General features: G+C 36.9%; 1 protein-coding gene across 1 annotated transcript in view; it reads right to left on the bottom strand.

Moving 5' to 3' along the window:
• Positions 1-12,579, bottom strand: part of LOC139723666 (uncharacterized) — a 39,841-nt gene that overhangs the window by 17,757 nt on the left and 9,505 nt on the right. Inside the window, exons 3-5 of the mRNA XM_071634891.1 lie at positions 3,301-3,393; positions 2,174-2,530; positions 826-933 (exon numbers count right to left, since the gene is read on the bottom strand). Coding sequence (XP_071490992.1) covers positions 826-933; positions 2,174-2,530; positions 3,301-3,393 — 558 coding nt within the window. The remainder of the gene's footprint in view (positions 1-825; positions 934-2,173; positions 2,531-3,300; positions 3,394-12,579) is intronic.

The raw sequence follows: 12,579 nt of genomic DNA, 5'->3' as shown, positions 1-12,579 counted from the left end.
AGAACAGAGCATGAAAACAAAATTCTATATGCTTCTGTGTGACTCGTCTTCACTTTTGAAATGTTCAGTTTGACCTGTATATATGCTATATGCTACTACAACAGTGCAGTATTAATCTCGTTCTCAATCTCTCACTGCAATATTAATGCAAATTCTTATCAAAATAACCTCTAATTGATATAATGTAGTGAACTTGAAAACGCGCACAATATCTTACATAATGACCACATTATACTGCTTCGTATGACCTCCCCGGAATTTGACAAAAATCCTAGCTAATTAGATCTTTCTGGCTTATGATATTGCACGTAAATTCCAGTTATCATGGTACATGATAACACACACACGTACGTGTGGGGTCCAATCTATTTGCAGGGCATTGGTAGGTAAATGAATATACACTGTATATCATGATATCATGGCGTTTGTGCAACTTGGCGCCAAACTGTAATCTCTATATACTTGGCAAATACATCGTTTTGTTCAGGGAATGTTCCAGAAGTTTTCAGCGATGATTTATATTACAAGTTCAAGAACGAAACTTGTTTACGATATGTGCTAAGTTTGACTGCTTCATCTTCAGCCGAAATCTACCACAAAAGTGTCCAATCATTTACAAACAAGCATCCTCTTTCGAAAGGAACTACATGTTCTGCTTTTTTTTTTTGAAAACTATTTTGGTGTGTCAAAAGAGGGTTCACTCCGCTGCATTGTGTCCATATAAAATATCAGCACAGGGTTTTCAAAAGGTCTGATAGTGGTGCTGATGTCATTATACGTGTGGGGGCACTCGGACAAGAAACGAGATGAGCTATTGAGACTTACGGCATAGGTCTTCGTCAGAGAAGTCCAAGCAATCGTTGTTGCCGTCACAAGCCTGGTCTTTGTTGATGCACTGTCCACTCGAACACTGGAACTCGTCCTCCGTGCATTCTTCACATAGGTGAAGCGATTATTGTGGCCAGAGAGTGAAAGGCCAGTGGGCAGCCATGCATAAACGGAATGTCGACAAATACCGGAACACGAATTGTGGTTATGATTATATTTCAAGGAGATTTCCGATAATCTTGTTCTTAAAAGAGGATTCGGCTTTTGTGAGTGCGAGTGAATCGTCCTTACTTTGAATGCCAGTTGGTAAGATCGAGACCTAGTTGGACCGGTCCACGCCCGTTCATGATGAGTTATAAGAATTAGAGGGCTTTATTGGGAATGATCGAATGGCGTGTGTTTGTATGTGTGTGTCTGAGGACATCAAACTACTAGTATACAGCACCCTAGTATAGACTGCACGGTGGAAGAGTGCTTATCTGTGCTTCATGAATTAAGAGTGAGTTAAGATAATGTTCACCAGGCGTGATCAGAGATTAAAACAAAGGACTTTTTTAAGGGGAGCATTTTTCTATGACCAAACTAAATTCTGTGCAAGAGTTTTTTCCACACCTGTGATTATTATTAGATGAACAATATGTTTGATTAGGACATGTTTAGGTATATCTTGTTTATAAATATACACATTCAAGACAATGATTATTGCTGTTCAACCATGTTAATTATATGAATAAACAATGTGACATATTATGAGCCAATCAATCTGTCTTATCATTCATCCATTTATAGTCAATCGTTTGTCGATCTGATCCTTTGATCGGTCTCCACATTATTTCACTAATCAAAAGGTAAAACTCTTAACAGAAAAAAATTATCCAGTGATTATGATGATAAACCTGAAAAAAGCAATCACCTTCAAGAAATTTGATATTTTTCCCAAATTCAAAAGGTTGACATTTTCATTACCTTCTTTGAAAATCAAACGTTCAAGAATGACTTGAAATCGAAAACACATTTTGCGGTTAAACCAAACATGTCAACTGACTTGACTTTCAAGGCCAATTCAATACTTCAAGACTAGTTTTTTTCTAAGATGTGATTGACTTTTTATTTGCTTCTGTAATAACTTGATTGTCACAAAATAATATGAATTACATTTTATTGGAAGGCAAAAATTCTAGAGTACTTTGAAGATATCCAAATCTGAAATAGATATTCGGCGACTTTTCCATCCTTTGGAAGTGATGTTTAAGTTTGCAATGAATATATCAAAGAAGATCCATAAGTTCCATTTAATGAATGTGTAGTGATAATATAGACGATATGTTTGCAGTGTATTTCCTACCTTCATTTTCAAAAGCGCTGATCTGGACGATAAATCCACGAGCAGAAGTTGACACGTCGCTCGTGAATCGCATCCACACGATTTGGTTTGCGCTCACGATTTCTGACGTCACATTCGTCCCGGTAAATCTACCCAGAATGCCCGCCCCTTCCCACTCGGGCGACCAGCCGAAGCCGACCTCGAGGAAGTCGAAACCGGTCTCGAGCTCGAAGTCGACGAAGACCATTTTCACGCCATGACCCACCGGAGCGGTGATGTGCCAGATTATATCTCGATTGTTATCGTAACTTTCCGGGTAAAACGGAGAGAGGACGTATACCGATGCTTGCCCGGACAGAGTAACGATTTCGTGTTCAACTATAGCAGCAAAAATCAAATTGAAACATAAGAATAAAACCAACATTACACACACTATTATATTGCATAATAAGCACAATGTGCTCATGCCGTTTCCAGTATTTCATATTTAGACAGAGGGGTCAGACGAGATCCCTTACTTACATAGGTCAGCAACAACTATACACCATTGAGGTGGACCACCCTGGTTACACCGTAAAACAATTCAATTTCAAAGCTACAGTTTATTGTCTGTCATAAATTCACTCATCTTGCTCTACGCTGCCACCCGTGTGTACGTTTCCGTGTGCGTGTGCGTGTGCGTGTGCGTGTGTGTGTGAACCATTGCTCACCATTGCATCAGTTTTATATTTGTAAAGTAATACCAGAGTGACTTGATGTTTACTGTATTATTTGAATGGAAATGAATAAATATTAATTGAGAAAAAAGGAATCAGTTAAAGAAAAATGCCATGATCTTTAACAATTGCTTCTCACAATTGAAAATAACTTAAATAAATTATTCATATCATCTTTTATATCATCTATTTATAACACCTAAGCAGGTTAAATGGCAAAACCAATACTCGTTTGTGATTGTGTTGTCGCCGTACTACTGGTCAACAGACATATACAACACATTTACACTGAAAAAAGAATATCGTATTTCACACTGGAATGTATATAGGCATAAATCAAACTGAGAGGACAGCATTTATCATGATCATAACGTGGATATAGTCTGTGATAAATGTGTTTGGAAGGCTAGGCGTAACCATGGTAACGCTTACCTGACTCTGCAGAGGCAGCACGCCACTGCAGAAGACAGAAAATACCAATTAAGAGAAACTTCCGCATCATCCTACCGGATTCTGACACGACCCCTGCAAAGAAAGAGAGAGAAAGAGAGAAAGAGAGAGTTAAAACAAAGACGAATACCTCACAATGATGGCCTTATTGGTCAATAGCATCAAAATTCGGTCACGTGGGTTCAAAGAAAGGAGGAGAATCGATAACACTAATACCTCTGAGTTGTTTAATACTTCCAAGCCGGCGAGTATAAACATATTCGTAATCATCAGTCTTTAATTAAGCGGTAAAAAAAAAGATAAAAGGAGACAAATATCGCTCCCATGTCATGGTATCCTCGACGTTAGGACTGAAGCTCGATGTTTTGTTACTCATGTTGGCAACTTTGTTTACATGTTTAAAGGGGATGGCTAGTAACTGATCAGTTGGAATCATTGGGAATGCTGGGGGATGATAGTTCCAATTCTTGTGGGATTCATTTAAGAGTACATTATATATCTATTGTTGTGTGAAAATTATTTGCTTCAGAATTGTCTCATATTCAAGTAATGTGCAGTTTAATGTTTCCAGGCTAGCATGCCTGTACAGTGACGGAGCATTAAACTGCACATTACTTGAATATGAGACCGTTCTGAAGCAAATGATTTACACACAACAACAGATATATAATGTATTCTTAAATGAATAACACAAGAAATGGAACAATCATCACCTAGCACTCCGACTGATTCCCACTGATCAGTTACTAGCCATCCCCTTTAATGAACATTCACTAATTAATTCTTTGTTTGATCATTAATTTCATAAATTGTTTCATTATGTTTCCTTTCCATTATGTCCCTATGAAAACGAATAAAGTGCAGATCTATCCAACTTAGAAAAAGAAAGAAATTTCCTTTTCCCGAATGTGGGGATAGGCTACATGTTGGTTCTGAATAGTTCATTTATTTACCTCAGTTTGGACTAAACAAGGACTCCCAATAAGAGCACACTGATCACTATGACCAACAATGGTGAACAGGGAAACGAATAGAACACCTTAGAATATATTTGCTGCGTAATAAAGCAGATTGAAACATAGAGTTTTACCACGTTACTTTTAAGAGCATTTCTTTTTATTAATGTGGGGTTGCAGTTTGAATACATTATAAGAATAAGGGCCATTTGTTCAAACAAGGCTAAGCATCGATTGGGGTTAGCAAGCGACCCAGTTATGTTTCGATGTTTTGTTTGTTTGTTTGTTTGTTTGTTTGTTTCAACATAGGAGAGAATGATTATCACGTTTGCAGTGCAATCGTTGTACATGATGAAAGGACAAAATAAATTATAGAAACAGAAAGAGAGTGCTCGTTAAAATGATTGAGGTAAACCATTTTTTTTGTACATTTACGGGGGAAAAAAAGCTCCTTGTCATTTTATTTTGATTTGAAGTGTCAGAAAGACCATTGTCCACTAGTTGTAAACAATGGAAATATGACCAAATATGATGCAACATGTGAGGAACACGCGCTATGTTAATATATCATGTATTGCAAAACGATTACAATTATTCAGAAGAATCTTGATCTAATGTAACATTAATATTTTATATTGGGGTGGAACTGCTTTTACTCTTTCTTTATAATTACTTATCTCTGTTATCTAATGAAGGGTATGTTGTATCGGCGCTTCATGTGACTGTAGGCCTACTTGAAAGAATGAGACAAATGCCCGTAGAATGACACATGTTACGACAAGAGAGTCATTCCTAGTCATGAGGGTATCGCAATTTTCTAATGTACTCCCTGAATTTGAATGCTGATGTTATGGATTTTGCCAATGTCGGTTGCCGTCCCTGAAACTTATCTTATACAGAATTTGGCGAAGGGAAATCTGAATGAAAATGTAGTACGTGAAGGGGAAAATCTTTAGCGTGCACTATGCCCCATTTTCTGACGGAAAAAATAAACCCCTAGAATAAAAGCAGTTATTAAGGAGGAACAGTGAACGAAATTCAGGCCTAATTCTGAAGGAGCTGTTCCGCACTCATGCAAACAGAGCTTGACTATGGATTATCCCATTGACTTTGAACAGAACGGTATTCACTCCAAACTGGTGCCAAAGAAGCTGGAACTTATTGTCTGGAGTACTATTGAAGAATTTTTTAGCAATGGACCTATTAACAGGCAAAGGCAACTGAAAGGGAAGGGGATTTTAGCCGGACAGGATTAAAACGACGTTTCAGTGGTGCCTCGAAAAGAATGGGCGGAAAACTGTGATGGAAAAACGTATAGGTCCCAACTGTATAGATAAGATGGACTGTGAACTTGTACTCTGGAAACTAAAAAGAATCCGTTACCTCACCCCTTTTAAAATCGAAATTAGTTTGAAAAAGAAAATCACTCTTGAATGGCATATATTCAATTTATACATAGACTTCAGTACTAGAATAAGGCATAACGGTTCGAGAAAGTCTGACATTTTCCTTGTATTAACTATAAGGCATGCAATTCGTTATCACAAGAGAAGAGAAAGGAACGAAACTAATTGAACTCTCAATAGCAATAGAACAGATGGAGAAAAAAACCCTCATGCTATTTATTAAACCACGAAAGTATCTATGTGAAAAAGCAAAGTATGAAGGCCCCGAAACTATCAGGATACGATGTGAAATTAAAGAAAAAATGGTCACATCCACCACTTGAAATACTTTTACTATTTTTGTCATGAATAAAATGGAGAAATATTAAGAATACAACGATTCAGGCAAAGATTGTTTTTATGTTAGATAATTCGTCAATTAGCAATGAATTCAAGGAAACAATGCTTCATCAATTACTGCCCAAGCTAGATGAAGCACTGTATACTAAAAAAGTGCTATGGATTAATGCATAACACATGACTAAATTATGAGCTATCCCATAATGCATTTAAAAGGCTGCTCTGCGCACGACACCATAGGTATTGGCGATACCGAGAATTCTGATTTTTTTTTTGAGCCGACGTAAAGAAGCTAATGATTTACATAACATTATGAAAGTATCATTGTGTGCAGTAAATCAGGCCAGCTGCGAAACTATTAGGACACTAGAACGACTTTACATGAAATAGAAGGTGACCATGATTATAGGCGCCATTGTAGAGACTTACATAATTCCATATACGAAATGGGGAAACGGTACAAAATTCACGCGAAGATCTATTTCTATGCTCAATCATTCGTCTACTCGCAGCAGTTATGAGCAAATAATGTTCCGTCAATTAATCCTCGATCTGAAAGGGGCAACAGCTGGAGGAAAAATAGTGTTGCATAACATTAAACTGTTCAAGGAGTTGCTATTTGTAATAACTAATGAATGCCTTTTTTCCCATGATGGCTTTAAAGAGAGAGAAATAACGAAAGAGGGTGAGAGAAGGAAAAGAAATTCTATATGTGTAAGATCGGACGAGAAGATGTATACCTTTCATAAAATCACGAAAGTTTCATGTGAAAAGTGAAACAGTGCTGTTAAAAAAATGAGATCAATAAAAAAATGTGAGGACATCTGAACGATTTTACATTAAAAGATGACCATGTCCACCTTTTTATATGTATAGAATAATGACATTTCTTTGGATAGAATGAGGAAATGGTAAAAGGGTATTTTTCGGATGATTCTTTTATATATTCAATCATTCATCTCTGCACAGCAATTAAAAAAAAAACAAATAATACTTCATCTATCACTGCCCGATTTAAATGGGGCAATAGCCAGAGGGAAAAAATAATGTCAAGAATAATTGCGATCGTGAGACAACCGTGATAATAATAATAATATAGTAAACAAGTAAGGAGGACAAGGGTATGTGTAGGGAAAGGAGGCCAAATGTGGTGGGAAGTTCCCATTGTCTTAAACACAAGGCAGTCAGTTTCTTTACACGGTTTTAACCCTGTTAAGGAACCCCGCGCAGGTAAAGGTTGGCGTAGTGTATACAAAGGAGGTATGTTTGTTAAGCTCATTGTTAAAAAAGGGGAAGCTACTCGGCTTTCTGACTCACTAGCGTGGTTTCTTCCACAAAAATCAATAACCTTAATTGAACCGCCTGAAAGCACGGCGTGAACTGTGCACAAATCAGAAGTCAAGGAATCCTGTCAGCGGACAATAAGAAACTCCCGACCACTCCCTAAACTCGGCGTGTAGCTGCCCCGCCTGCTGCATGCCCCCTAGCTGAAATGGGTACGGTGGCGTGGAACAGCCCATGTCCCCATCCTTAACGTTGGGTGTGGCAAATAAAGATAAAACGTTCCAATGAACAAAAACCTTTGCATTCGCATGGTGGAGGGTGACACACGGCCAATCGCCACCAGGATTATTCCTGGTAACAAATAACGTATTCTAGCCACATATCAAATAATTTGTGGTTTAAATAACTGTGATTCCTTCATGGCGAATTTCAGAGAATATGATCAAAGGCAAACGCCTGTATAAAAAAAAGTATATTCATAATTGTAGCCAATCATAACGGGTTGTAAATGTATTGCTTGCTGATCTGACAAACTTTGATGGAATCGAATGAGTTGAAACGCTATGTTTTGGTTTTTTCTCGCAGTGTAGCGATATTATGTATAGGTTTAGTTAGAGTCTGTAGATTTCTAATATGCATGCATTTTGACAACGACAAATAGTTGTCGTGATACCGCTATAGATCTCAAAATCAAGACTTCATTTGCCAATACGCTACCTTTAGTTACATCACAGAAAACTAGTCTAAACTTCGCAGGATATTTCAGTAACATTATTAGCCATAACACGATTGATGTTTAATGAGATTGAGTCCATTTAGAAGATATGATACAGACATTTCTACTCTGGCACTGTAATCTATCAGACATTTTCTATTACTAATTGAATGATTAAATCAATCTCCTTGTGCACTGATAAATAGAAGCTTTGTCTAGGTACTTACAAAAGGCTGCCAAACCTCTCGAAAGTAGTAGGTACAATGTTGTGAATGAAAAAGGCATCGGGAATCAATACACCTTTGACAGATACAATACAGCCAGATGACCGTGATACACGCCAAATGATGTCATAACATTTATTTTTCCTTTGAGCTACGGACATAGTCAGTGCTTATGATAGTATGAATTTTAAAAGTTTATAATGGTGTAACAATAACCTTTTCTCAAATATAGGGAATTTGTGAGTCCGTTCACTTGCATAACATGCATTCAATGAACTTTAAAATGTGTGGAACTCAGGACATAGCTATTGGACCCTATAGTAATAAGATGAATAATGAGGGTGTTGTGACAGCTTACCCGAACTGACTGCGTTGTGATCGCCGGTCGGTGAACAAGTGCATGCAGATGTTGAGTAAGTGCCTATTTTAGTGTCTTAGCGGCATTCTAATCCATACGGCTGGGTCCTGGAAACTTCTTGTATGTTGACGGTTAATCGTCATCGATATAACGGCAGACCAATCGTGCCAAAGCCATAGGTACCGACCACCGTAGTGACTGGAATAAGCTTCGGACTCAATGACCTTTTTTTTTACTGTTGAAAACCCAAAACCCCTTAGGGCGATACGCTTCAATAGCCCTGCGTTAAAACGAATCCATGCTTCAAAGGAATTCCCTTGAAAACGTGGTGAACATAGGACGGTATTTTAAATGCAATACATCGATAAACTTATACAAGTCATGAATTCGACAGTGTTGAATGGACACCAAAATGTCTACAAAATATGATTGAAAGTTGATGCTACGCTGAAATGCATACCACATATACTATGTTGACGAAAGAGAGAAATACATTCTTTGATGTGCACAGACAGAACATATTGTGATAATTCAATGAACGAAAACAGTTATGTTTATCAGTACAACATATTGGATGTTACCAATAGCATACATGCGATAGGACCCTATCATCCTTGTTATGTCATATATCAAATGAAAGGAAAGGTTGTCTCCTAACCAAATGGACAACGATGGGGACCGCATAGTTGCTGAGTTTATAATTATGTGTGGAGTAGGAAAATGATTTTATGCATACAAATAATGTAGATGAGGGTCTTAAGACGATTCCAGGGTAAAAGAAACTGATTTCCCTCAACCTGGTTATTCATCTACATTAACTGATTTTGTTTTTAGAAATGCAGGCCTTATATAGTCACTTTTGTTTTGTAATTTGTTTGTCCTGTGTGTAGATATTTGTATTCTTTAAAATGTGATTTCACAGTCAAACCCAAATCTCCTTGGAATCATCCCAAAACGTATAATTGTGTTGCTTTGCAGTAAGAAGCAGGTATAATATCACATCATTAAATGCTCTTTTCTTGAAGATTACTGGGCATGATAGTGTAATCAGCACTGTTTGTCTGTATGTTATGTGAGAGTTATGGGTAATGATACACAAGTATGTTAAGAATTATATATAGCCTACACAGATTTGTATACAAATTCATTAAATGAATATGTACACAAAACTTCGTTTTAACACATTTCCACATTATTAGAATTAACACATTTCCACATTATTAAAAGTTTTAGTAATGTGAATGTGAAGTGAGTCTTGATGTACCCCACAAATCATATCTTCCATCAGATAATACATGATCAACCATCAGATAATACACAATCAACTTAATTATGTCGGATATGCATTCCAGTGAGAAAATACTGGAAAAAGAAAAAAGTCAACACTAAAGTGTCACAAAACCTAAAGATAAATGCTTGATGATGCAGTTCAAACGCTTTCTTCAGTTAACTAGCCCTATGATACTGTCCAATTAAAATAATCTTGATCATGCGCAAAGATCCAGTCATCTATCACCTTCATCAGTCATGCTCCTTGAGTTCATTACTAATTTCGAAGAAGGTACTGGTTGAGTACTGGTTGATTCAAAATAAACAATCAGCTGTTGCGCTACCCGCTCCTCCACATTTGCGACATTGACTTACGATTTTGTTATTTGTGTGTGTGTGTGTGTGTGTGTGTGTGTGTGTGTCTGCTTGTCCCTCTGTCTTTTAGTGAGCTTCAAAACTTTGTCGTTGTTGCTGCTGCTGTTGTTGCTGCTGTTCCAACTATATTTTGTTTTCATTGATTTCTTTTTTTTCCCACGAGTGGCCCAATTCTACAAGCATTGTGCTTTAAGTTTCATGGTCCCTCCATTTTTTCACGAAAGGCATATTGATACTTCACATTGATTACATTAGCAATCTCTGCAATGTATCGTTCCTATAAGGTTTCGACGATAGTTTGTTATTCTGTCCAATTTATGTTCTCTTGTTCATATTATTTCTCTTACATAAAAAAGTGAGATGTGTATTATATTCTTGTCAAAAAATGGAAACAAACTTGACATTGAACGATTGCTACGTCTCCCTTGTTTCTTTTTTGTTCTTTCCGTAAATAGAAGGATACATTTCGTCCTCCTTTTGCACGTATGAGAGCGATCCAAATCTACGCCAGAGCCAACATCACGCCAGATTCATAGTGTCAAAGTGATCAATTATCAGCTTATTTATCAGATTATTTCAAATTTGCGTCAAGCCCGTTTCAAAGTAGTTCTGCCGTTATGTATACAGCACTTTATAACAGAATGATTCATCTGACAGTTTTGGAATTGTTAGATAATGAGGACAGTATTTGTGGCAGGAGATAATAAATTTAAGGCTTAAGCATGTTAAGGGGTGAAGTCACTCCTTGTTGAAGATGACTTTTATAAATTAAAGATTACACACCAGCCGAGCAAAGGGGAAAGAACACGTTTATTTTAGTTCTAAATACATCATGAAAGTGCCCTGTTTATTTTTTCATGTTTTTTTTATAAGCCTTGACATAAGTTTGCTCATTATTTGTAATTGAAATGTTAATCCCTTCACACATTTTCTAATGACTTTATAGTTATAAGCCAATCTTCACTGCAATATTTCATTTGATAAAATGCAACGTAAACAAAAACAAAATACATATGACATGAAAGTATCGTGCTAAGTAATGTTTGAAGAAATGGAAAAAAAAGTTGTTATATATCATCTATCAAATCCAATCTTTGATACGTTATCATGAACACATCTACAGGAGAGTTATGACTCGACAGCATTGTCATCGAGATGTCATCAGCAGTTTAATAAGTCTACGTTTTCGTTGTTGCTGTTGTTTCTTGCAGTAGAAATTAACTGAAACATGAGATAAGGAAACGCAAGGAAACGCGGATAAAGACAAATATGTCACAATGGGGATGTAGGCGTAAAGATGCTCTTGAAACATGACAATTTCTCCACTGACATCAAAAACATTTATTATGAGGTATAGATGTATTTACATGACAAGAGTGATAACTTGAGCTCTCTGTCCCCATGTCCCTTGTAATGTAGGCCAAAGATACGAACCTATAATGCCTTACACTGTAAGATACATTAATGAGACATTCTAGTGTACCTGTGATGAGGGAATGCAATTGGACATCAACGACATAACCTTTGCTATAATATTTTGTTTGCGTCAATTGAGCCTTTCAGATAACTCCATTTCAGTAAATGTAATGCATTTGAGTAATATTGTCAAATTACCATGGTTCTTGAATTACCATCGTCGGAACTTTGTGGTTGATTGTGGTCACACATGCACAACGATATGTGAAAGAACAACTGCACGATTAATCTGAAGTGATTTCTCAATAAATGTGACCTGATGCACTTATCGGAATGCATCTTGTGAATAATGATAGAAATGTTCATATAACTGCAAGTTAAAATCAGACCCCTTTGATCGCTTCCCATCTCTACTGCTTATCCATTATACCCCTCAAAAGTCGTGATTTTCATCTCTATTTTTCCTCATGTATTTGTTTTTACGTATGAGATATTACATTATGCTACGTTTTACTTATAAGAAAATCTAATGACATTGCCTTGTCGGTCATTCGTCTCCGAGATGGTTCCTATGACAACGAATCTTTGGAGTGATGTGGTCCATTGTGAAAAATGCCAGCGGTTTTGATCCAGACAAATCTGTACAACGAGTAAAATAAAATTAAATAAAAAGATACATTTCCGCAGTCACTGCCGCCACTACTTGCATGACTTGCGGATGAATTCCCTACAACAATCGCGATGTCCTCGCTTCTGTCTATCCTTATCCCATTACCCATCAAGGATCAAGCTGAACAAGCATTCTCGCTCGAGCAGTGGTATCAAGGGATACATCTTTGTTGTTGCTTGTTTTGCATTTGTGTAAATGCAGCTGATAATACAATAGAACATATCTTGCGGTATATCTTCCAAAACTTGC

The sequence above is a fragment of the Diadema antillarum genome, unplaced genomic scaffold (assembly GCF_040938485.1).
Source record: "Diadema antillarum isolate AM-2024a unplaced genomic scaffold, OU_Dant_1.0 scf00000197, whole genome shotgun sequence".
NCBI classification, from domain to species: Eukaryota; Metazoa; Echinodermata; class Echinoidea; order Diadematoida; family Diadematidae; genus Diadema; species Diadema antillarum.
The sequence above is the reverse complement of the archived record's forward strand: the minus strand, read 5'-3'. Positions and strand labels throughout refer to the sequence as shown.